The sequence below is a fragment of the Dermacentor silvarum genome, chromosome 4 (genome assembly GCF_013339745.2).
Source record: "Dermacentor silvarum isolate Dsil-2018 chromosome 4, BIME_Dsil_1.4, whole genome shotgun sequence".
Taxonomy (NCBI): Eukaryota; Metazoa; Arthropoda; class Arachnida; order Ixodida; family Ixodidae; genus Dermacentor; species Dermacentor silvarum.
Genome location: NC_051157.2, coordinates 6,134,852 through 6,162,178, shown reverse-complemented (window position 1 = coordinate 6,162,178; position 27,327 = coordinate 6,134,852). Strand labels below are relative to the sequence as shown.

Here is a 27,327-nt window from a genome sequence, read left to right as displayed (position 1 = left end):
TGAAGTCAAGTCTTGCCCTGATTCTATTGGAAATTATCCTTGGTGAATATTTTGTATAATACTGAAAGCAAGCTAATGGGTCTATAATTCTTCAATTCTTTAACGTCTCCCTGCTTATGGATTAGTACAATGTTGGCGTTCTTCCATCTCTCTGGTACGCTTGAAGTCGTGAGGCATTGCGTATAAAGAGCCGCAAGCATTTCAAGCATGATATCTCCTCCATCTTTCATTAAATCGACTGTTATTCCATCTTCTCCCGAAAATTTTCCCCTGGTCATGTCTTTCAAGGCCCTTCTAACTTCATAGCTCGTTATAGAAGGAGCCTCTGTATCTTGTTCATCACTACTTCGAATGAAAGTAGCCTGGCTGCTCTGGGAACTGTACAGGTCAGTATAGAATTCTTCCGCTGCCTTTACTATGTCATCGAAATTGCTGATAAGATTACCATGCTTATCTTTCCGTGCATACATCTTCCTTTGTCCTATGCCAAGTTTTCTTCTCATTGATTTCATGCTTCGTTGATATTTTACGGCTTCCTCAATCTTTCCCACGTTATAATTTCGAATATCCCTTACTTTCTTCTTGTTGATCAGTTTTGACAGTTCAGTGAATTCTATCTGATCTCTTTAGTTGGACAGTTTCATGTTCTGTCGTTTCTTTATTAGGTATTTTGTTACTTGTCAGAGCTTACCTACTGGTTGCATTGGTGCCTTACCTCCCACTTCAATTACTGCTTCTGAGATCAGCCTAGTTACGGCTTCATTCATTACCTCTATGTTGTCTTCCTTTTCCTGTTCTAAAGCTGCATATTTGTTTGCGAGCACCAGCCTGAATTGATCTGCTTTGACCCTTACTGCGTCTAGGTTGGCCTGTTTCTTCTTGACTAATTTTATTCTTTGTCTTTTCAAATTGAGAGAAATCCTAGACCTCACTAGCCTATGGTCACTGCACTTTACTCTACCTAACACTTCTACATCCTGCACTATGCTGGGATCGGCCGAGAGTATGGAATCTATTTCATTGCTTGTTTCTCCATTAGGGCTTTTCCAGGTCTACTTCCTAGTGCTGCGCTTCCTGAAGAAGGTATTCATTATTCGGAGCCTATTGCGAAGAGCACCCTTTGCGCGAATTCTACCAACATCTCTCCTCTAGTGTTCTTAGAATCCATGCCGTAGTTGCCAATTGCTTGCTCGCCAGCCTGCTTTTTCCCCACTTTTGCATTGAAGTCGCCCATGACTACAGTATAGTGAGTTTGTAAATTTCTCATTGCTAATTCAACATCTTCATAAAACTGTGCTATTTCTTCATCATCGTGACTGGAGGTTGGGGCGTATGCTAGTACAACCTTCATTCTATACTTCCTATGCAGCTTTATTATGACGACTCCTACCCTCTCATTAATCCCGTAGAATTCATCGATGCTGCCCGCTATGTCCTTATGTACTAGAAATCCTACTCCGAATTCTCTCCTTTCTGGAAGACCTCTGTAGCAGAAGACCTGGCCGTTAGTCAGCACTGTATAAGCCTCACCAGTTCTTCTCACCTCACTAAGGCCAATAATATCCCAGGCAATACCTGATAATTCTTTAAATAGCCCTGCTAAGCTAGCCTCGATTGGGTGCGCGTGTTGAACGTTGCCTGGTTTAGTTTCCATTGGCGGCCTGTCTGGACCCAGAGATTCTTAGCACCCTCTGTCCCGTCGCAGGTCTGACAGCCGCCTTGGTCAGGTGCTCCGCAGCCACTGGGGACTGAGGGCCATGGATAAATTGTAGGAGTCATTTGGGAGGTAGCAGCCCAATACTCCACCAGGGAGGCCCATTCCTGTTCTGGTGAGGGAATGACTTTGTTGAAGCTTAGTGCACCTTCTTAATTTGGTTGAATAATGATGAAGACTAGTATAGCCCCACTAGCTCTAGGCGATATTTTTTTTTGCCGGTGTCAGGCACCACTCAATGCTGGAGAATGTAGTGGAGTGGAGGAGGATTCGGACTTGACTATTAATATGTGATGGTGTAATTGTTTATTTGAACTATTAAAGAATGAGAAATATATTTGATCCGGTGGTCTTCATTTATTTAGTGACCACAGGGACCATGGCCTTATGGTCGCTACGGTACACCGCCATAGGTTGTATGGCAAAGGTTGGCACGTTCTTCATAAACACGTCACCAACACCGCGCGCGTTCGGTGCGAACGCGGGCAAAACGCCGCCGCTGTCGATAACAGTTCTGCGCGTTGCTGGTGCTGCTACATGTCCAAGTTTGTGCAGCTCCTCAGAATTTTGAGAATGTCAGCCCGTAAACAAATGTCATGAAACAAAACACCGGCAGCGCATGCCTTTTTTGTTAAATCTTCTCAGACTGAAATATTAAAGTGCGAAACAAATAGATTACACTCGATGACCGCACACAACCGTGGTCAAAACGCTGGCGTGAGCAAGCGTGCCAGAGAGCAAAGATTCATGCGGTCTATCGCTTTAACGGAAACTGAGCGGCGAAAGCACAGCGCATACAAAGGTAGGAGCCGTGTTGCAGATCGCTTTCAAGATACGGTGCGCGCGACCGCCCGTCGCCGCGCAAAGTACAAGTAGGCCGTTATTTGCTCGCAGAGCAAAAGCCGCAGTCCCCCCCTCCAGCGCTACCTTGCCGCTTTTTCTCCTTTCGCGTGGGTGATTGAGTCGCCCGGTCGCAAGGTACGCATTTAGTGCCGCAGCTAAACGTCGCCTCCCCTCCCTTCCTCCCGTCCCCCCACAGCCTTTCGCCCGACGGAAGAAGCCGCGTTTGCTCTCCGCCATGCGTTCGCTCCCCGTGAAAGCACGCGAGGGACGCGCGCTTTCACTCGCACATACAGCATACGGCCAACAGAGTTTTATTGCGATAGCAATTATATGGACACTCAAAGCGAATTTCCGCCGTGGGCGTCACCGTGAGGTTCCGTATGACGTCAACGGCGATGAAATCGTCGCCGAGCGCCGTATGCTGTATGTGCGAGCGAAAGCGCGCGAGGGACACGCGCTTTCACGGGGAGCGAACGCACGGCGGAGAGCAAACGCGCGTTCTGCGCCGTGCTCCCTGAAGGGCTGCAGAATTAAGCGTCTCTTTCCTCCTTTACAATCATCATATATAGAGAGCAAATGCGACTCCTTCTGCCGCGCGAAAGGCCGTGGGGGGATGGGAGGGAGGAAGGGGACGTGACGTTTAGCTAGGGCACCAAATGCGTAATTATATAAAAACGTTGCGAGGGGAGAAGGTGGTAATAACTTCCGACGCTGCTCGGCGAGTGTCCCGTTCTGATCTCGTCGATAACCTCCGGGCCGCCTCCAGAGGCACCGGCAGCAGTCACCAACGCCGCGCGCGTTCGGTGCGAACGCGGGCAAAACAGCGACGGTGTCGACAACAGTTCTGCGCGTTGCTGGTGCTGCTGCATGTCCAAGTTTATACAGCTGATAAAACTATACTATCCTTACTCCGTATAGCTCTCTATTAATTTGCTATCGTAATTGATGTTTCGCCTTTCGGGTGAAACTGTGACTTTTTTTTTTATTATCCTTACAGAGGCGCCGCTACTGCGGAAGCGGTCTAGTGGATGGCAATGAAGCTAACGCGCGGGCAAGATAATGTCCTGGTGCGATATCAAGTTATACAAAAAGGTGCCGAAAATTATCTTCGCGATCGCCCTTAAAGGGGCTGCGTACTGTGTACTGCGTACGCCACACCACACAGCCATTCCTTGATTTCACCAGCCCAGAGTGAAAGGGGAACAGTTATCATCTTTACCTATGCCTCTGCCCCATTTTCAGACTAATCGCCGCACGCAACAGCCGCGTCCATCAAGGAGGAGCTTTGCGCCGATCCTCTCTGTCTTGCATGCGTAATCATGCGAACGGAAATTAAAATTTGCAGTTGGATATCTCGAAACATGGGCATGCTAGAAGATTTCTGCCAAGTGGAGCTGTGTAGAAACACGACTGCCTCGAACTATTCATTGCAAACCTGTCCGCTTACTGCTGTCACTAAAAAGTTCATTATTCAATTTTAGGTAATTGGACGGCAGACAGCGATAATTATCATCTGACTTTGTGCTTTGTCACACACCCCGTGAACGAGGCGCCAACGCAGGGCAAAATTCCAAAGCCGACTTATCAGCTACCAAAAATAACCCCACGAAAGCAAGGACAAAGGTGCCCGCTAGTGCGCCAGCGAACGTCATTTGTTGTCCAAAAACCGAGTCATTACAAACTAACTGCTTCTAAAACAATCTAGCTTTTCAGTACAAACAGGCCTGCTTACTGTTGTCACTCAAGAAAAGTTCATTACTCAATTTTAGTTAATTTGCTGGCTGGCAACGATAATTATCATGTCCCTTTGTGTCCCCCTGGCCACACAACTTATTTGCACAGATGAACTTCACGTACCTCCCAGCGCCTAATTTTAAGAAAACTGTCAGCCCTTCCACTGGGGTGGAGATGGAAGACCAGCGAAGGTGTACTATAGTGGGAATTATGTATTTCCAAATGGGACTGTTAAGATATGATGGTGTAATTTGTTATTTCAACTTAACTTATAGTTAGAATGAGAAATATATAAGATCCAGTGGTTTTCATTTATTACAGGGACCATGGCCTTATGGTGGCTACGGTACACCGCCATAGGGTCGACGGCAAAGGTTGGCACGTTCTTCATAAACACGGTACCAACTCCTCGTGCGTTCGGTGCGAACGCGGGCAAAACGCCGCCGCCGTCGACAACAGTTGTGCGCGTTGTTTGTGTGACCGCACACAACTGCTGTCAAAATGCTGGCTACGTGACGGAACGACTAAACTCTGTTGTCCACACTGTGAGGGAGAGGCGGGCGAGAGCCCAGAGAGAGTCTGCGGCACCGGCGGCAGAGGCTGCGCGCATGCGCCGCAGTGGGAGAGCGGGCACGCACACGCACAGGCTAAGGGTGTGTTCTAATACTCGCCTTATATTTAAGTCTCGTTCCAATTCTCGCGAAGACGTAAAAGTAGACAGCATCGCGAAGACAGCATCGAAGTCAAGAACGATGCAGGCTACTTTCCTGTCTAAACAAGATAGCGACTGATCAGGGCGCTTAGAAACTCGACGGGAAGGTTGTCTGCGCTCACAAGAACGTAGGCACGCTTTTTTATACTCCTAATTATGTAACTCACATCGTGTTTTTCATAGGTTCGCAGGCAAAAATACTTAAAATACAGAACTAATGTGTGCTTTTCTCAACTTTGTTTTTGTCGCCGCGAGGTGGCGTCACGTCGCGGAAGTGTCGTCCAGACGGCTCAAAACGCGTTCTATTACTTGTCCTCGAAGCTGTCTTGGCTGTCTTCATAGACGTCAAAGTAGACTTTCTACGATGATGGAAAGAATTGGAACACAGCCTAGGGTGCCTCGATGCCCTCCTCGCCCAGCGCTCCCATTCCAGTGGGAAGTCGCGTTTGCTCTCCGCCGTGCGTTCGCTCCGCGTGAAAGTGCGCGTCCCTCGCCCTCGCGCGCTTTCACTTGCACATACAGCATACGGCCAATGAGAGTTTTCTTTTCTATTGCCGGACGCGACCATCGAAGAGTGAGCCCTTAACAGCTTTGCTGTAAAAACCGTAAAACTTAATTTTGATCACCCTGCAAACGTGTGCCTCAAGCGGCTACAGGCCCGAAACTACTGAGATTCTTAAGTTTTTAACTTGACGCAACCAACCATCGGAGATGATTGAGTACACGAGAAATTAACGATCGCGATGTGAACCATCCCATTTATTATCTTGTTAATTTTCCCCGTTGGAGTGCAAGAGCTATCAGAAAACTAGGCGTTCGTGGCTGATCGGAGCAGGAAGTGGGAAATGCACCTGCTTCACGATTGCTTCTCACCACAAGACTGTTAATGACAACTCGATACTCTTTAAAATTAAACAAAACAAGCTAACAGGCCCGATTGTTCTTGGAGTCAGCTTGCGCACTGATAGGCACAAGCACTTCTTCGATGGAACTCTAAAACAACTTTAAATACAGAAAAAAATTGCCTTTTCGTGCTGCAACGCTGTTTGAGAAGAATTGCGAAGCTGAAAGCTCCTTTTTGGGAGAGATGCATCGCGCTCCTTTTTGCCACTGCGATTTAGCCAACTTGCCTGTCAATAGTCTAGCCCACACTATAGAGAAACTCGAGATGCTGCTATTCAGAAGAACGCGGTAATCGGTGTGGAAGGGTTTAATACTATATGTTTACGTCGTTATTGCAGCAGAATTCCACACGTCGCCTTTGCCATTGCTGGTAAAGAGAAGTCCACCTTGCCAGCCAGCCATCTGCATTTTTCCGTTACGTCTTGTATAATAAGAAACGTTAAGCTTTCATGTCGAGTGAAATAGCTTGACTCGGAAGGTATACCAATACTTTTTTGTCTGAAACTTTCCTGAAGAACAATTCGTAATATCTAGAAGGCGGGTAGTGTGGCTCCACTTTAAGAAACATGCAGTAAAATTCCGCCACCGAATTAACATGCCATCTACCTTCCTGTAACATAACGGGACACTCAGCGATTTTTTCTGATTTCACGTATACATACTTCAACGACTCCGATCGTTTCGCTCGGTATTCGACAGGCGAACTCGAAATGGCCGACCCCCCCTCGACGACCAATTCGCAACTGGTGCATTACCAAACGCGCGATTCCTATCGAGAATAGGTGGGCGGGCACTCACCTTCACAGCTTTTTCCGTCCGCAAGGCGCCTGTAGCCCTTGTGGCACTCACAGTAGGCGGATCCCAGCAGGTTTACGCACCTGTGCGCACAGCCATACTTGTTCTCGCTGCACTCGTCCACATCTGTCGGAGAAAAGGAGAAAGCAATCAAGCCGGCCCCTTTGCACCCTGATACCATACGTAGTAAAAAACTGTCAGCATAAACATTTCTGCACGAACCATCGACGGCGATTGTGAATGAAAGCGAAAAGCCGAACGCTTCAAGGAAGCTGTTCGCTTTTATTTATTTATTTATTTATTTATTTATTTATTTATTTATTTATTTATTTATTTATTTATTTATTTATTTATTTATTTATTTATTTATTTATTTATTTATTTATTTATTTATTTATTTATTTATTTATTTATTTATTTATTTACACAAAACTGCAGGCAGCAGGGCTGTCCAAGCAGGAGAGGGTTACACGAGATAGGCTCGGCAACAGTTTGACGACATATATTGTTTGCAGTGACGATATTTAGCTGGCCTACGTTGTGTGATTCCGTAGAGAACGGAGCCGTTAACCCGCACTATTTTGTGGACAGCTCGACCGTCTCGAAGAGCGATGCCAGTTGGCGTTCGGCAAGGAATGCGTCCCGCAACGCCAGCGCGCGTGCCCTTTGCGTCTGCGCCTTTGTGCCAGCCTCCGACCGCCAACCTCCAAACACGAAAACGGGCCAAAGGGCCATAGGTATTCACATTAAAAATAAAGTGCGGTGGCCAACAGCTCCACTTTCTATTATCCATCGCCACTGCAAAGTGTTCACGACGGCATTCTGTCCCTGCGGTGGCAAGTTAGTAGACACGATTTACCACAGCGCTCTTGCGAATATCATGCTCGCTAGAGCTACTGGCCGGAATCACATTTTACGAAACTTTTCAGGGTGCCCGCATGGGCAAAATATTTACTAGACCAATCTATGTGTTTTGCCTGAATGTTCTTCAAATGCGTAGGTGTAGTTCGAGCGCGCCCAAAGACGTTTTACAGCGCGCAGTAGGCACACCGCGCACTAGGTGCCGCCACAGGCACTCCGCCATTGAACGCCTTCTCAATCGGGAAGCATCAGCCGTCCGCTCCAGAAACGTTCTGCATGGAGGCCGGGGATCGCTTACTGCGATTTAAAATGTGAACGAGTGAAGACTTGCTTTGTCATGCACGGCGAGAATGGCGACTGCGGGGTGTGCGCGATCCGTCTCGCCTGCTGCACGGGAGCGCCCGTTCACCACGCACAATTTTCCGCAAGACGACAAGCTCAAGAGGCAGCTTTGGATAGCCATTCGGCACAATTTTCAGCGTGGGAAGGGCCTGCAAAATGCCATAGCAGCTGATACAGCCTTTTTTATCACAAAGTTACCCATTCTTCAAGAGATACATACACATTTTCTGACATATCAGCCAGAATGTGGGACTCCCGTAGCAGTTAGTTTTAAATTATGTGGTTTTACGTGCCAAACCCACGATCCGATTAGGAGGCACGCCGTAGTGGGGGACTCCGGAATAACTTGGACTACCTCGGGCTATTAAAAAGTACACCTAAATCTAAGTGCACGGGTGTTTTCGCATTTCGCCCCAATCGAAATGCGGCCGCCATGACAGGGATAGAATGTCGCGTCAAATAACATTTTTTCCGGTGACCAATTGCAATTATTCGACTGTCGCTTTGAAAGCTGAAATAATTAATGATTGTACAAAGAAAGTTTCAATTAGTCAGACATTGCCACTATGATCTGTATACACATTGCCTTCCTGTTCGCAGAGGACTTTCTATGCAATTCATAATGATATCATCGGTCAGAAAAACAGAATGCACGAAAACATACAATTTAGATAGGCATCAGATAAGTACCAAAGCGGTAACCAGTTGTATAGCAGAAACAGCAAGTGTGCAAGCGGTTCTGTACAATGCGACAATGAACATAACACTATATGAAAACAAATTATTACGCCAAATTGACACCACAGAGGCAAGAGTTTTTCGAGCTTTTCTTTGCGCAACTTTGAAGTGAGCGACCACTCGTCGTTCTGTGCTCTGGTCAACTGACCGTACAGGTGAACCGGCAATGGCTAACAACACAGCGTTACCGCCAACGCTAACACAAGATGTTGAGCATCGATAAGTCCTCCAAAACATTAGGAAGTGCAATAGGCGGCCACCGCGAATTTTCTTTCTGTACCGTGAACGATCGCTCAGCCACTTGCAACATTTCAGTCCACACAAATATATTTTAATCTGCGCTGTAAGTAATCTGAAAACCGCACCCAGCTAGTTATCTGATCAGCGCTAGAATGCCGTGGCCGGAACCAGCCACCGTGGTCGGCGCAGGTCCCAAACAGGCATTTTCTGCTCGAGCACACACGCCTAATTCGGGGCCACGTTGTTACACATGCAGTTAACGAGTGGTTACCGGCGAAAACAGGCGCACGTCGTATCAGCCTTACAAATCTACCACTGTAAACACTAGACTGTAAGAGCAAACGCTACATTCGTCGCCTTCATCTATAAGCTTGCACACACTAAGATGGAAGTGCGAAGAACTCACACTGGCTCTGCACCTTTGGCCAAAGTGTCGTGTTGCCTACTCACTCACCATGATGGCCGAAATAGCGGTGTTCTGAGCCGTGCATGCCTGCGGCCGCCGTTGCCATTGTAAACAAACGATTAGAAGATGCTCGATGGCGTGTGCTGTCACGTGACCAAATATGGCGGTGCCCATAGATACCCATGTGTCGTAAAAGGTGCTGTTAAATGTCTATAGTACTGTTGCGAAAATGTCCTTTCCGAAACACCTTGTAATTAAACTGTCAACAGAATTTTAAGTAGTTAGCTTCCTGCAAATGTTCAAAATACTCGATTCAAATGGCCACTTAGCTGTTCGAATCTAATTGCTGGTTTTTGATATGGACTTGGAATAAAATAGCTGCTATACGGAATGGGGATAGCAACTCGCCAGTGTCAACAAACGTGCGTTAGAATAGAATGCAATAATGCTGGAATTCCCCTTTTTTTTTCTTTTACAATGTCGCCAGGTTGCAACTCAAAACATTCCATTTTAAGTGAAAGGTCTCTAAGTGATTACTACGCATGTAATGCGTAAAGATGATAACCGGTGGACCATTAGAGTTACAGAATGAATACCAAGAGAAGAGAAGCGCAGTCGAAAACAGCAGAAAACTAGGTGGAGTGGTGAAGTTAGGAAATTCGCAGGCGCAAGTTGGGAATAAGCTAGCGCAAGACAGGGGTAATTGGAGATCGCAGGGATGGGCCTTCGTCCTACAGTGGACATAAATATAGGCTGATGATGATTATGATGATGATGATGATTATGATTAGAAATTTTCAATGCTTTCTCGCCTATTTCGCCTTGACTTAATTAAGGATTGTTGGATAATGTATTTCAAACTCCCGGACTATTGCGAGACCAGCAATACGTTGCACGTACCCACTCATGGGGATAGCAACTCGCCAGTGTCAACAAACATGCGTTAGAATAGAATGCAATAATGCTGGAATTCCTTTTTTTTTAAATGTCGCCAAGTTGCAGCCCAAAACACTCCATTTTTAGTGAAAAGTCTCTAAGTGATTACGTTGGTGATGATGATGGCCTGCTCAGATTTTTGTATAATGTTCTAATTATCCTGTAGAGTCATGGTCAATATTTTTAAAACTTGCGTTTAAATTGCCTTTTACAGTGACGACTTAATGGTCGACATATGACAACGTAAAATGACTCCCGTTGTTCTCAAAGAAAGTCACATCTCAGGATTGTTCTCTGCTTAGAAAAGCAGTTTTGATGCACCCACATAATTAGTTCATGGACATGTCCTCAGAAGCAACGACAAACGATGCCCCCCTCCCACCCGTTGGATAAAATGGGGGTGGAGGGGAAAGCACTCAACTCAGACAAAGTGCTTTGAAGAATTTTACCACGCCAATTTACTGGCCATTTCCATTAACAAAACAAAACAAAACAAAAAAAGATTAATAATCTTTCACCAATGTGTGCGCCGAAAGGAAACATCAAAGTGACCGAAGAAGCGAGTCCTGACACCCGCAGAAAGTGCAACGTTTGCTGGCTCGCCGCAAATGTTGCTGCTACGGTATAACGTGGCGTGAGAAACAAAGTTACGGATTGCTAGTTACAAAAACCTTGCACGTGAGTTGTCTTCTATTTGATTGAGAAATGTGGAAGATAACTATTTTTCCGTGACCTTGATCATCTCGTTTCCAAGGAAATTCAGCGCTCCCATACAAATTGCTATGCATTTGAAGTCAACCACGCCGTCAAACTACGGCCTCCACTGATGCACGAAAACTCTTGCGCGACTCCCCTTAACAGTTGCGAAGTAAAGGTACGAAAATACTCCGAAAAGGCAAAGTTGCCGTTAATTACCAAAGTTACCAGCACTGGAATGCAACTGCTATATATCTTCGAACGCAAGGTTAACCAAAGCCGCAAAAATTGACAGTCACTCAAGTATCCTTACGTGATTTGAATGCGAAAGCATGAGGACTTGTCGAAGTTATCACCTTAAATTAAAACTCCACCTTAATCCGCCTTGATCTAATTTGTACCAACCCTAATCTACCTTAATCCACCTTAATTGATTTTAACCAACCTTAATCCAATTTCTTTAGTGGGCCAGGTCCGACGCCGTGGCTGTTCACCGTGGGATTTCACAGTGCGAGCCGCAGCAGGTCCAGTGCCGGGAACGTGACGTCTTCACTTGGTCACGTGGGTTTTGGTACCATTGGATGATAACAAAGGACGCCGGTTTTTTGCGTCACGTGGCATATAATGCTATCACATTAATAATTATTAAACTTCGCGTAACGGCGGCAACATGCTCAGAAAATGTGGCGCGTTTGGCCTGTATAGGATGCACGCTGCCGTTACCATCAGGGTCATGGCGGGGTTTCCGTTTCATCCCGATGCCGGGAGATTGACGTAAACCTACGCATAAAAGGATATTTCTGCGGGTAACAGTGGCGTGAATACGCCTGCATAATTTATTATTTTCTCTGTACTGGCGACCTAATAATTGTCCCAGCAGTCACAGCCAATATATTCCCTGCTTCCTTACCACCCTGCCTAATTTATGTCACTGAGCTCAGGTGCCGCCGGCCCTGCGTACATTCAGGTTTACACAGGGTAAGCTGCTCTGACACAACAGCCTTCTTTAGGATTTCATGAACTTGTATTCCAGCATTGCTTCGCTTGAAGGAACTTATCGTTAGTCTTGAGCCGAATTCTCGTTCCTTGGAAGCGTTCGCTGTCGGCCGAATACTATTACGCGAAGGCAAAGTCATTTAAACGAGAAACTATGTACAGATTTTATTTACAGCAGTGGTTGCAGCGCTGACCGGTTGGATTCACAGCGCGAGCTCTGTTCGTTCTTCTTCCTCTTTGCTGGAGTGATGGCCCCCGCGCACCTCGTTCAAACGATCAAATACAACACGCGTGTAGCAATATGTTCGCTACCATGGTTATCCGACGGCAAACTGTTCCGGTGTACATAGCCAATAAGAATCCGTTTCCTTCGTCTCTTAGTAAGCGATTGTAGGGGCACGCCGGTCTTAGCTGCTCAGCCTGCTAGTCTTTACACTAGAGCACTGCACGGGCTCGGGCTTACCCGAAAGCCCGGGCCCGGCCCAGCCCACGGGCCGGGCCGGGCCGGGTAGAGCAGTTTTTTCACGGGCTCGGGCCGGGCTCAGGCACGGCGTGTGCTTTTTGACCCGGGCCCGGGCCGGGCTCGGATTTTTTGACGCGGGCCCGGGCTCGGGCTTTCTGCGAGTTATTCTCGGGCTTCTCAACTCTGAAAAACATGTATTTTTCGGTTTCGGGCCGGTTTCGAGCCGGGCTCGGGCCGGGCTCGGGCTTAAGGTAAAGGGGTGGCGGGCCGGCCCGGCGGGTAACGTAGATTATTTCCGGGCCCGGGCCGGGCCCGGGTCTCGCCATAAAAGTTTTGATCGGGCTCGGGCGGGCCGCCCAATGTAAAAACGGGCCCGGGCCGGGCCCGGGCCGCAAAAATCGGCCCGTGCAGTGCTCTACTTTACACTGGTGGTAGTTTCTAACAGTCAACAAACAGGATACCTTCACAGTGCTTGCGGTCTCTAGAAAGTTGGAGTCCTTTGGGACAAGAGCAGATGGCTGCGCTGTCGCCTGAATGGCACTTATGAGAGCAGCCGCCATTATGCTCCGCGCAGTAGTCCCGACCTCTGTTGTCTGAAAAGAAGAGGAAAGCATAATTAACCTCCAGCCATGTTATATATTGGCATGAAAATGAGCTACTTATGGACAAATTATCTGTATTTAGTCGTGTTGTGGCCTCTCTATGCGTTCCCGCGGTGTCGTGTGCACTGCTTTCCTCAGACACGGTGCGTCACGGAGAAGTCGCCGCGGCAGCTGGAGACGGCAGCTGTAGGCGAAACTGTGACGCTTACCAGGTTGGCCCCTCCTTGCGCTGACGGCAGGACTCGTGTTCCAATGGCGGATTTGGAGGCGTCGCGCTACGCCGTACACTGGCGTGCTCACTCATGGAGTCAATCCCCCACTGCGATTCTGTCATTCGAATTCTACACAATATAGTTCTACTGTGAGCATAGGTCGACAAACTCACTCGTGAGTCCACGCACTCAGACCGACCTGTGAGTCCGAGTAAGCTCGGACGAGCAGAATTTCGGTGAGTTTCAGTCCGAGTGAGGTCTGAGCAAAAATATATTTTAACGCGAAAGCGTTAAGGGCCCCGTGTCGCAGAAAATCCGGCGTCGGCGTAGGTGTCGGCGTGGGCGCGCCGGCGTCGGTGGTGGAGAAGCTCATCCCGAACCGCGGATGATTCTGGGTCTCTGATGAAGCAGGGCCTCCGCGTTGTGCAAAGCGTTAATGAACAAAATTTAATTTCTCAAAGTAAAATTCGTCAAAAGGATCGTAAAGTACGTCCTAACTATAACATAGACATGTTAGCGTTGGATTGTACTTTGAACGTACGAGAAAACTTAATTCTGTAACGAGGAAACTCAAACACAAATCCCCTTTTCAGTATTTCTACCATACCAACAACGGCGCGCAGAGGCGAAGGTGGAGAAAAAAGAAAGCTGCAGTTACCGGGAAGCCTGACAAGCATTCAGGGATCTTTCAATACTATTGCGTTCCGCTCTTAAAGGCGAGGCTTAAGCGGCCTCCAGTTTTTGTGAGTGAGTCTGAGTGAGCTCTGTTTACTTTGGCGCCCTAAAAATTAAGACATCGCTAAGGTTGCGGCGACCGTAACAACGCGATGCGGCGTGCAGCATTCATTGCGCGTGTGCATACAAAAAAGTCAGAGCCCTTCCATCCAGTGAAGAGGGAAGTCTAGCGAAGCTGGCCGGCGCTCTGGTGGGATCTGCTATGTTGGGGATTTGCTGTGTTGAATTTCGCTACAAAAATGTAAACCGACCCCTTCGATACGTACTCGGTAAAGAGGCTTCGGTGCCGGCTTCGAGTAGCACAATGGGGTATACATTTAGACAATGGCTATACAATGCCCGGCCCTGACTGACTCGGCGTCCACAGGTGACGGCGTTCCTAGCGCGTTCCTCACACTTTTGTACGACGTTTCCATAGAAGAGTCCTTGACCAACAGCCGAAATGAACACTCCGCTATGTGGACTCTTACAGAATAGCCCCCGCCCCCAAAGCTCCGTATATACAACCAACGCTAACGCGAACTCCTCTCACACCTCACTCCTTCGTTGACGTACTTTTTTCGTAGGCAGGCGAGAGCTCACAGAGAGCCGGCGCCACAGGCGGCCGAGGCCGGTAGGGCTGCGCGCATCGGAGAGCAGGCACACACGCGCAGTCATGCGCGGCAGCCGCCTATCTCTGTGTTGCGCTCCGGGTTGCGTTTCAATTTCATTATTACTGCTTTGTGGTGGGTGAAATGCAGAGCCAGCGGTTCTTCTAGCGGATACATCCTAAAGTTTGCAAAGACGAGGTCTATGCACGTTCCCCTCGTGGTCGTGGGTTGCTTGTAGTCGTAAGAGATGCACCGTAAGGCTACTGTTGCGGCTCTCGGTGGCATTGGGCCATGGGATCCACCAAGCCCATTGAGGAGTATATCCGGTAGTAGAAATAAGGAAACTGATTTAATTTAAGCTATGTACACTGGCTCCTGGTACGGAAGCCCACTCCATTAGGAGCATATTCAACGTCTCAGTTCGTATCAGGTCACGTCAACACCTCCCTCCTCACTGCACCACCGTTCTCCGCTTTTTCTCCCTTCGTCTTCCCCAGGAGACTCGTCTGGGGAATCTGCTGACCTTGGTGCGGCCAATCAGAGGATTTGTCGTGTTCACCCAACTCCTCCTCTACCGTTGTATCCTCGCGCTCGTCTTTTGCTGCCACTGCGCGGTCTTCTGCCACTGCGCGCCCATCCACTTTCTGAGGTATTTATATTTTTACAACTAGAACTAACCCTGAGAGTGTTAGCCAGCGCCACCACTCACAAACCATAGGGCGGATGTGGAATATCCTTTCTGCCGCAGGCGTCACGAGCACGTAATCTTTTTGGGTCATGGCAACTGATCAATAAACCCACATATGCTACCTGAAGGCATCATTGCTGCCGGATTCGAGCCCTCGTTATGTAGTAAACGAGAAGAAAGGGAACCGAGGGGCCCGATTTTTAATAAGCATATCATAAGAAGCCAACAAACAATAACACCAAGGACAACATAGGGGAAATTACTTGTACTTATTAATTGAATTAAAGAAATGATAAATTAATGGAAATGAAAGTGGATGAAAAAACAACTGTCCGCAGGTGGGGAACGAACCCACGTCATCGCATTACGCGTGCGACGCTCTCACCATTGAGCTGCCACGGATCCCTTTTCCCATCCACTTTCTGAGGTATTTATATTTTTACAACTAGAACTAACCCTGGGAGTGTTAGCCAGCGCCACCACTCACAAACCATAGGGCGGATGTGGAATATCCTTTCTGCCGCAGGCGTCACGAGCACGTAATCTTTTTGGGTCATGGCAACTGATCAATAAACCCACATATGCTACCTGAAGGCATCATTGCTGCCGGATTCGAGCCCTCGTTATGTAGTAAACGAGAAGAAAGGGAACCGAGGGGCCCGATTTTTAATAAGCATATCATAAGAAGTCAACAAACAATAACACCAAGGACAACATAGAGGGAATTACTTGTGCTTATTAATTGAATTAAAGAAATGATAAATTAATGGAAATGAAAGTGGATGAAAAAACAGCTGTCCGCAGGTGGGGAACGAACCCACGTCTTCGCATTACGCGTGCGATGCTCTCACCATTGAGCTACCGCGGATCCGTTTTCCCATCCACTTTCTGGGGTATTTATGTTTTTACAACTAGAACTAACCCTGGGAGTGTTAGCCAGCGCCACCACTCACAAACCATAGGGCGGATGTGGAATATCCTTTCTGCCGCAGGCGTCACGAGCACGTGATCTTTTTGGGTGATGGCAACTCGACAATAAACCCACATAAGCTACCTGAAGGCATCATTGCTGCCGGATTCAGCAATGATGCCTTCAGGTAGCATATGTCAATGTCAAGGAATGTCAAGGAATGAGCAGAAAAGAAAACACTTCCCGCCGGGATCAATCCCGGGCCCCCTGCCCGGGAGTCAGCTACTGTACCATTGCGCCACGCCAGAGCATGCTAGCTGCCTCTTTTCGCGGGGCAGTTCGCTCTAGAGGAACGAGATGGCGATTTCGGCGGGGCGCCGCACGTTGCCTCAGCGAAAGCGCACGAATACGAAACCATTACCACTTCTGCCCTGCGTCTGTGCGATCAGCTCTGTGGTTTCGCTAATGCACTGTGCACTTTTCTGAGGCAGAATGACCTACGCCTTTTAGTGGCGGGCAAAGGAGGGGGGTTTGTGCTCATGAAAAAAGGACACTTCGACCTCAAGGCTACGGAAACTATACGGAAGAATTTCAGAAGTGTGGGGCTGTCAGCCTCCAAAGTAAAAGCTCAGGCTGTTCTTTTGTGCAATGATCATGGCTTGCCTAAGTTAGCGAAAAGCATGAGGGAGTGCAAAGCCAGCAATCTTTCTGTGTTCTTTAACGCTCAAACTCATAAACCTGAGATGCCGTTCAGGTGCATAGTCATCGAGAGCAATTCTTGGCAGGTACTGGTCAGTCGGTATCTGTTTAAGCAGTTTAACAGCCTTGCATTGGATGACTCGTTTCTATAGTAAAGCATTTGTGACCTAATTGCGTTCTTCGAGGGAAATCGCTCTGTCGGGTAATTTTTCTCGATTAATGTTGAAGAGCTGTTTTATTCTATACATTATAGGGAGCTTTTTTTGGCTGTGCGGTCTTGTATAGAAAAAAAATGGGGATGTGTCCTTTCAGAACAAGGCCGAAGTTGCAGTAGAAAGTTTTTTAGCTCTTTTGTAAGTTTATCTTGAGGCAACGTTCATTTCTTTTGAAGATGAGCTGTTTGTGCAGAGGGATTGTATGGGTCATGTGTGGCACCTGTGTTAAGCAACATTTTACTTGCAAACATTGACCACCACCTGGAAACCGCTTTGTTAAAGGACAAGACTTTGCAGGTGTTCATGGCTTTTTTGGTTGTTTTGAACAAGCAACAGGACAGTGCCTACCCAGAGTGTGTTATGGACGTATTAGACAGTACTAATGTGCTTGGACAAAGGCTCAAGTTTACCCATGGGCTTCCTAGATTTGAAAAGCTGAAAGTTTTAGACTTTCGTCTCATCCTTCATGAAAACCATGTTTGTTGGATATACCTCCCCCGTATACAGAAAGAATTCTTGCCGTTTCATTCCTCCCATTCGAAAACAGTCAAACGAGCTATTGCCAATACTAGCTTACTGTTGCCACTAACTAGGTCTTGTCCCCACATCATTCAGGAAAGCTTTAATTTGCAGATTTCTAGGCTTGGCTCGGGCGGGCTTCCCTACTTCTTTGTTAACTTCGGTGAGTGAAGCTTTGTTGAAGAAATTTCGGCGTGAGCCTGACAATGCTTCGGACGAATGCGAAAAGAAACAGAACACGCGTCCTGTTGTCATTCCGTATTTACACAGAGTGGCTCATTCGTTAAAGAACGTGGCTTCCATGGAACTTTCTCTGGAACTTTCTCGTATTTGTGCAGGAAATTTCTCGCATTTGTGCTCGCCTGACTTCCGTAAAAAGTGCCGCATGTGTAAAGAAACCCAATAAAGTGTTTTTTTTTTATATAAAATGTTCCGCCGGCGTCGTGTATAAGATTCCTTTAGACTGCGGCAAGGTATACATCGACCAAACGGGCCGTTTTATAAATGATCACCAACGAGAGCATGCAATATCTATCAAGAATGGGACAGGCTCGCATTTGCCTTATCACTGCAAATTGTGCACGTGTGAACCTTTGTTGGAAAATACATGCATATTACGGAAAAGTAAGGATACCGTGGCACGGGAACTAGCAGAGGCGATGTATAGATAAGAACGTTTAGTGACCAATGTATTAGCGTTCCGTCGTTGTCTCTTTACGAGAATGAGTTTAGTTTCCTTGCTGATAGGATGTGATTAGGCTTGGTGTCTATCTTATGTTAACTCATTGTTTATGTTCTTGTATGCATGCCTGAGGGTAGCATCGGGGAAAATAAAATCAGTTGCGAGTGCGCGCCAGTCCGTGTGTTTCATTCTGTTGTCCGTGTCTTGTTTTTTGCGCCTAAAGCCATTTCTAATCATGTACCAACTAGCTTGTGTTGCTCTCTGTGCAGAGAGCATGCACAAGGCGCAGCTCGCCATTGACGGCGGGCGTACAGTTCAGTTCGTTCTCGTGAAAACGACGCATAGAGACTTCACCGCGAAGACCCTCTAGTGCGTTCTGTTGAAAATGAAGCTCCTATGGAGCCGCTCCTTAAGTTTCTACTGTGACTGTGCTGCGTGTGCCGCGCAGGCCTGTGACTTTCTTCTGCAGGTATTGAGCTTCGGAGCTCTTGCTTTCATGTGAAAGCCGTGCTGGCTGGTCCTGCTGCGCATCTATGCTTGTAGGAATTTCTCTAAGGGGTGGTACTCCTGTGGCTCTTGCCGAGCGACCGGTCTTTCCAAAAGTGAGCCCGGCTGAGCGAAAATTTGGTGAGTCTGCATTCGAGTGAACCCGGCTAAGCAACATTTTGGTGAGTCGTAGTCCGAGTGAGCCTGGCTGAGTCAAATTTTGGTACGTTTGAGTCAGGCAGCCCAGCTGAGTAGAACTATGGTGATTCTGAGTCCAAGTGAATCCGGTTGACTAGAATACTGGCGATTTTGCACCCGAGGAAGCCTGGCTGAGTAGAATTTTGGTGAGCTTGAGTCCAAGTTAACCCAGCTGAGCAAAATTTGGGTGCATCTGAGTGCGAGTGAGCTCCAAGCAAAACGTATAATTTGTGAGTGAGTCTGGGTTCATTTCGCCGATCTATGAATGTACGTGAGCATGCAGAGAAGGATGTCGATCGTGAACAGCGCTTAACGTGAAATTCTGTGTAAAGCTTGGCAAGAGACCCACACAGACGTAATGGCTTTTAGTGAAGCTTACGGCTACAAGACATTACTGAGGGCGCGAGTGTCCGAGTGGCAGAACTGGTTCAAATCATAAATGATTTAAATGTTGAATGTATTTTAATAGGCTTTATACACGGCCCAAGTGGCGCTGTGGAAACGCCGGAAACGCGTTTATTGACTTCGAGTAGCACAGAAGGCGAGGTCCTGCTGGTGAAGGCAAGAACGCCACGGTCTATCTGCTCGTATAAGTTGCGCTGCGGAATTTCGACGAATGTCGTACAATGAAGGCTTTGTAGCGTGCCTTCCGTCGAGAAGGAGGCAAAGTGCTGGACTGAATGTGTACGCTGCACTCGAGAGAGTTCTTACACGCAGTGTCGCCGCACTGCCGCTTTCGAGTATGTGCACTTGCACCACTCAACGATGCCAAGCTGCTACGGCAACTGATGCAGTGTGTGTCTATTCGCTTGACGCGCATCAACTCAGAAGCGTGGCCCCTGAACGGTGAGGAAGTCCTCCGATTAAAGTAATAAAATAATAAATGAGCTGCTGTAGCGTTATCACTTTGAGTCTGACCGCTTCTTGTACGTGTTGACGCCTGCTGCCGTTAGACTAGTGGTCACAATCATGCTTATGTGGAAGTGACCATGGGTAAATCACTCCCCGATTGTCTGTAGCCTTCGCGTTCACATGCAGGAAAATTGCTTATAAAGAAGATGATGTGATCGCAACTGTTTTGTTTGTTTTACATTCATTTATTTGTAGAAGGGCGTAGTCTGAGAGTGGAGGATGCGTAGGATGGATAACCAGTGGACCATTAGAGTTACTGAATGGATACCAAGAGAAGTGGAGGACGGCAGAAAACTAGGTGAGGTGATGAAGTTAGGAAATTTGCAGGTGCAAGCTGGAATCAGCTAGCGCAAGACAGGGGTGATTGGAGATCGCAGGGAGAGGCCTTCGTCCTGCTGTGGACATAAATATAGGCTCATGGTGATGATGATGATGAAGTCTTACAATTTGCATGTTTAAACAACATTGTTTATATACATTCTCTTCTTGCTGCAAGTGGCTATTGTACCACATCAGTCGATCTCGTTTCGCTTGTCCTCTTCGCAACGTGTTCTGCAGCGCTTTCTACCACTCCATTAGGTGTCGCCTAATTACCTTTGCCGCTTCATCATCTGAAGTTCCCTTAATTCCAGTGATTCATGTACATGGCACTTTTAAATAAATAAAGAAGAAACACCACCACAGGCAGCTTTAGAGCCTCGACTGCATTTTTTCTACAGCTTTTAGCATGAGGGACGGGACGCGCAAGCTCGACGAGATGACACAATTAAGGCTGAGATCAACAAACGCGGGTGACGTTTTCGGTTCATAGACACCCAAAGAAACCAAAAAGTGTCGCCTAAACACCCAAAAAGCAAGCGAGGCTGGCTGCGCAGCCCAGTGACAGGGTAACTCGCTGCCAGGTCGCCGCACGGTGTGGTTCAAAACTCCGCCTCATCAGGCCCATGCACTCAATCTTGGAAAGTACAAATTGTTGCACATGCGTTGCGCAGTACCCACCTACGCAGGACGTGCCGTCTGCGGCCAACGTGTATCCCGGAAAGTCGCAGTGGCATCTGAAGGAGCCGAACGTGTTCTCACACCGCAGCTTGCAGCCTCCATTGTACACCGCGCACTCGTTTATATCTGTTAGAAGGACATTCGTACAGAGGCAGATATGAATGAAATAGGCACGCCATCGTGTGCTTTAAGCAATTACAATGTTTTCAATATTAATTAAATTCCGGGGTATTGCGTGCTGAATGGATGGATGGATGTAAAACTTTACTGAACGTCCTGAGGTACGCGACTCAGCGCGCAGCGGGCCGCTCCCACGTTGGGACAGTCAGGCCATGCGTGCTGAAACCACGATGTAATTATGAGGCACACCTTAGGGGGGACTGACCACTTGGTGTTCTTCAACGAGCCCCTAAATCTAAGAATACGAGCGCTTTTGCACACATCGAAAATGCGAACCAGGGTCGAACCCGTGACCTCGAGCTCAGCAGCGCGGGTTACTGCCCGCGCTGCTGAGCTCGCAAATTTTTCACTAATTTAGAACTTCATCATGGTCACTTCTGTCTTTTAGAAGTAATTAGTTCTACCATGTGTTTAACTCTTATTTTATAAATGTGAGTGCATGTAAATGCGCAAATGTTCTTATTAAAGCAACCACTCGAAGTTTTACAAGATGGCTCCCACGTGAAATAAACAGAGGCCAATTTCAGATTATTGACAAGCGCTATTTGAAGACAAAATGCAAACATTTATTATCGTGTACCATCTAGTTTTTGTGATTTTTGGTTATTTTAGTGTATAACTAAAACCAAATAAATTAATTGAACAGTGACAAGATTGTCAAAAGCCACGTGGAAAACATTTTAACCGCTGAAGAAGTAAATAGTGAATTTTCTTCACTGCATCTGTTCAAGAAATAACACGAAATGAGAATGTTGAAACTGGCTGTATGGAATTGTAAAAAAAAAGAAAAAAAAACGCAGCTATCTTAAATCACACATTTGTGTGAAACACACTTTGTTACGTTCTATTTGCCTTAAACGCTTTAGCGCATGCTAATAAGAATATTTCAGTATCAACATTTGCTACGGAGCTTTAGATCGACACATTGCAGTTATTGTATTTTTCTATAGCACCAGATGTCTTTCCCGCGGTTTTGATAATCGTTAGAATTTTGACTTTGATATAAACCACATGCAGAAGACAAATTAAGCCATGTCATAATGGTGGCGAACTCGTTAAAAAAATAATGTTATATTCGAGGGTGCCTGTATGTGCGATGCAGCAAGTCAGCGATCACTAGCACGCCCTCACCAATCTGTGCAGTAGACCTGCCACTCGTCGTGCGATAAGCACAAGGTTCGAGGATACGGCGTTGCTGCACTCAACAACCACAATGAAGGTGTTATTTTCCGAGTGTCGACTCCCAGCATCACAGCGTCTCTCTTTTGCTCTGAAAAGACGGTGCTGTACTGCTGGCCGAATTGTGTTTGAGGGTGCCATCTTACATAGAAAACTGACGATACTTGTTTCTGCCTTGCAGTATATACCATGGTTTTTGCGCGCAGTGAAACTGTCGCGCCGACGTCACACGACGCTCTGCAGAACATACGTGGTGAGCGGGTCCCTTTTGATTGACGCTTAGACACGGCATGTTTAATGGTCACCATTTACCTATGCATGATTTGCCGTCTTTGTCGAGTTTGTAACCGTCAGGGCAGACACACCGGAAGCTGCCCTCTGTGTTGATGCACTGACCCTTGCAAGTATTCTCCGGCGCTTGGCATTCGTTGATGTCTGCGAACGGACAACAAATATCAAGTAAGACACACACACACACACACACACACACACACACACACACACACACACACACACACACACACACACACACACACACACACACACACACACACACACACACACACACACACACACACACACACACACACACACACACACACACACATATATATATATATATATATATATATATATATATATATATATATATATATATATATTGTACCGGAGCACATCGGCACCAGCTCTGTGCCAGCGAGTGTGTGGAAGAAGACGTTGACGATCGTGTGGTTCGCGCTAGGTCGGTTTTCAACGAGCCAGCTTGTTTAACCGCTTCATCTAGTCTACCTGCAAAATACTCTTGTTGCACGGTACGCTGAAACATCTGCGCTGCCAGCTGCCACCGCGATAGACGTCGCTCGCTTCCTTCTTCGCCGCCTCATTTTGCGACACGGTGCGCCCCGTGAATTATTAAGCGATCGTGGCCGCGTCTTTCTCTCAAACGCTATTGAGGCACTGCTCCAAGAATGCCGCATCGTTCACCGCACCACCTCTGCGTACCATCCTCAAACAAACGGCATGACGGAGCGTTTCAACCGTACCCTTGGAGATATGCTTGCGATGTACGTGTCCGATGATCACTCCAATTGGGACCAGGTGCTCCCCTTCGTCACGTACGCCTATAACTCTGCGCCACAAGCTACCACCGGCTTCTCCCCTTTCTTTCTTCTATATGGACGTGAACCATCATGTTCAATGGACACCATTCTCCCCTACCGACCCGATGTCTCTGAAGCCACGCCCGTTTCCGAAGCGGCTGCTTATGCTGAAGAGTGTCGTCAACTGGCTCGCTCGTTTACCGCGCAAGACCAATGTCGCCAAAAATCTCGCCATGACGAATCTGCATCTAGCGCCCACTATTCCCCGGGAATGCTAGTTTGGCTCTGGGTCCCATCCACTACTCCCGGCCTTTCGACCAAGCTTCTCTCGAATTACCACGGTCCCTACCGAGTAGTAGAGCGAACATCTCCCGTCAACTACATCATCGAGCCGCTCGAGCCATCTTCCGACCACCGCTGCCGAGGGCGTGAAACAGTTCACGTCACTCGGCTGAAACCGTTCTACGACCCTCCTGTGCTGTCATTCCCCTAAGTCGCCAGGTTGGCTCCTTTCTGCGCGGGGAGTGATTGTACCGGAGCACATCGGCACCAGCTCTGTGCCAGCGAGTGTGTGGAAGAAGACGTTGACGATCGTGTGGTTCGCGCTAGGTCGGTTTTCAACGAGCCAGCTTGTTTAACCGCTTCATCTAGTCTACCTGCAAAATACTCTTGTTGCATTATATATATATATATATATATATATATATATATATATATATAGGTTCTAAGTTAAGCAACAAAAGTTATGCGAAGAGTACAAAATATATAAAATTGAGATGCTGCACAGCAAAGAACCCCCCCCCCCCCCCCTCGCATTTTCGACTTGTCGACCGGAGGTATTGCTTTCGTCAAGGTTTGTTGTCTGGCAGCAGAAACAACGCTGCCCGTGGTTATGTGCCAGTTCATAAATACACGAGATATAATCTGTTCGAGCTGCCAAACTCATTACGTAATGGTGCACCAACAAATAAATATCTGAAGGCGATTCTGCCAATAAATGAAGGGAATGTGTCGATAGTTGAGTAAACTATAACGACAAATAAAGGTAGGAGTCAGAAGCCACAAAAAACTAGTTGTTCGAACCATAATTCTGTATAACATTTTTCTCATTTGATTTATGAAGTCATACTTGACAACAGCGCATAAAGATACCATTAGCAAAACAGACAAAAAAAAAAAAAAAAGAAAAACGCTAAAAAGACTCTACGGGGTCTGTACTTCGTAAACACTGGTACTTTATTATTATTTCACAGCAATCAGTAGCGTACTGTCATTCCTTAGGCGTTCGCTAGGTCTCCCCACTACATACACTTAAGTACAGTAATACGTAGTACAATCAGAAATGCTAACGCTAGTCGTATTGTTGTCAGGTTATATTCGAAGAAGCTGCTTGCCTATTTTAATGCCTAATTTACTTTTGCGCTAAATGGTAACTCACAATGTAGCTGCGTCGACGTCAGACAAATTCTGTCACCCCCACTTGATTACTAAAACATGAGAAGCAAAATGCTACCAGCCAGGTTCTTCGCGCTTACAATAGCACAGCCTCTGTAACACCTGCAATACAAATCAAGAAATCACGAGGCTGGACGAAGTAAACACGGCTTCATTGTTACTGTTTAATAGAGAACTCGATTATATTTCACGTGTGCGGTATATGGGTCTCATTCACGGGGTGCATTATTTTATCGAATTTGTTGCTGTTTTATTGAAAGCGAAGCCTTCATTGCGAGCTCTCCCGGACTGCCCTGACAGTGGCTGCTGGGTTCTGCTGCTGTCTTGCCAAATAGCTCATAATTAAAAAAAAATTAATTACACGCCCTCCGGTTGTCCAACAACTGCTAGGCCAGAATTGCACTTGTCTCGCGCCAACGCCAACGAGCTCTTTGAGAAACTGGCGCGCGCCAGTTTCCTTTACGCCAAAGGCGAAGGAATGAAATGAGCAAATTAAAAGCATTTGATTAACCGCTACACATAGGTTCCAAGAGTTGTCTTGAATCAGCGTATACTACGTCCCTTGACGCTTTTTTTTTTTTCAAACACCACATTAGCTTCGACCAAAGTTGAAGAAGGTAACACCTTCGCCATCTTCAATCTGCGTGATACAAGGCGAACGTGTGGAATTACAAGCGCATTCTTTCCCGCACTGTCTTCTTGGAGTTTTTTTCGAAGTGTGACTCATTACTATTTGCTAGCTTGTCGCACGCAAAGGAAATTACTGCGTCGCTACAATGCACATCTACAAACCTATCGACATGGTTCTTGGCACTTTGAGTATTTGTTGTCGGAAACGAATAAATGAACAGGATGAACCTCATCCGTTCTTAGTTGACTGAGCGGATTACAGGCACTTTGTTCGTTCCAGGAAGTCTTAAATGAAGCTGTCTTTGCTAGGTCATTCCATGTCATCGTGCAAAAAATTTGCCGCTGTGTATGATCACGATTGTCGGAGTCATGAGGGAGGTAGTGGCCGAATACTGCACCAGGGAGGCCAATTCCTGTTCTGGTGAGAGAGTGACTTTGATGAAGCTTTATGGGCCTTCCTAGTTTGGTTGCACCTGAACTAGTATAGCCCCACTAGCTCTCGGCGATATATTTTTTTTCTTGCCGGTGTCAGGCACCACTCCATGCCTATGAAGTGGTGCCTCCATGCCTATGCCTCCATGCCTATGCCTCCATGCCTACGCCTCCTCCATGCCTCCATGCCTCCATGAAGGAGCGCTAGAGGCTCCTTCTATAACTAGCGCTGAAGTTAGAAGGGCCTTGAAAGACATGACCAGGGGAAAAGCTGCTGGAGAAGATGGAATAACAGTAGATTTAATCAAAGATGGAGGAGATATCATGCTTGAAAAGCTTGCGGCCCTTTATACGCAATGCCTCACAACTTCATGTGTACCAGAGAGCTGGAAGAACGCCAACATTATACTAATCCATAAGAAGGGAGACGTTAAAGAACTGAATCGAGGAGATATCATGCTTGAAAAGCTTGCGGCCCTTTATACGCAATGCCTCACAACTTCATGTGTACCAGAGAGCTGGAAGAACGCCAACATTATACTAATCCATAAGAAGGGAGACGTTAAAGAACTGAAGAATTATAGACCCATTAGCTTGCTTTCAGTATTGTATAAAATATTCACCAAGATAATTTCCAATAGAATCAGGGCAACACTTGACTTCAGCCAACCAAGAGAACAGGCTGGCTTCAGGAAGGGATATACTACGATGGATCATATCCATGTCATCAATCAGGTAATCGAGAAATCTGCGAAGTACAATCAACCTCTTTACATGGCTTTCATAGATTATGAAAAGGCATTTGATTCAGTAGAGATACCAGTAGTCATAGAAGCACTGCGTAATCAAGGAGTACAGGAGGCATACGTGAATATCGTAGCAAACATCTACAAGAATTCCAGAGCTACCTTGGTTCTCCACAAGAAAAGTAGAAAATTACCTATCAAGAAAGGGGTCAGGCAAGGAGACACAATCTCTCCAATGCTATTCACTGCATGCTTAGAAGAAGTATTCAAGCTCTTAGACTGGGAAGGCTTAGGAGTGAGGATCAACGGCGAATATCTCAGCAATCTTCGGTTTGCAGATGACATTGTCCTATTCAGCAACAATGTAGACGAATTACAACAAATGATTGAGGACCTTAATCGAGTAAGTGTAAGAATTGGGTTGAAGATTATATCCAGAAGACAAAGGTAATCTTCAATAGTCTGGTAAGGCAACAAGAATTCAGGATCGCCAGCCTCTAGAGTCTGTAAAGGAGTACGTTTATCTAGGTCAATTACTCACAGGGGACCCTGATCACGAGAAAAAGATTTACAGAAGAATAAAATTGGGTTGGAGTGCATAGGGCAGGCATTACCAAATCCTGACTGGGAGCTTACCACTGTCGTTGAAAAGAAAAGTGTACAATCATTGCATTCTACCGGTGCTAACATATGGGGCAGAAACTTGGAGGTTAACAAAGAAGCTCGAGAACAAGTTAAGGACCGCACAAAGAGCGATGGAACGAAAAATATTAGGACTA

General features: G+C 46.8%; 1 protein-coding gene across 1 annotated transcript in view; it reads right to left on the bottom strand.

The window, feature by feature from the left end:
- The window catches only part of LOC119448056 (fibrillin-1-like), a 176,793-nt gene that overhangs the window by 111,166 nt on the left and 38,300 nt on the right, over positions 1-27,327 (bottom strand). Inside the window, exons 5-8 of the mRNA XM_037711550.2 lie at positions 22,498-22,620; positions 20,827-20,952; positions 12,841-12,972; positions 6,705-6,827 (exon numbers count right to left, since the gene is read on the bottom strand). Of these exons, the coding sequence (XP_037567478.1) occupies positions 6,705-6,827; positions 12,841-12,972; positions 20,827-20,952; positions 22,498-22,620 (504 nt within the window). The remainder of the gene's footprint in view (positions 1-6,704; positions 6,828-12,840; positions 12,973-20,826; positions 20,953-22,497; positions 22,621-27,327) is intronic.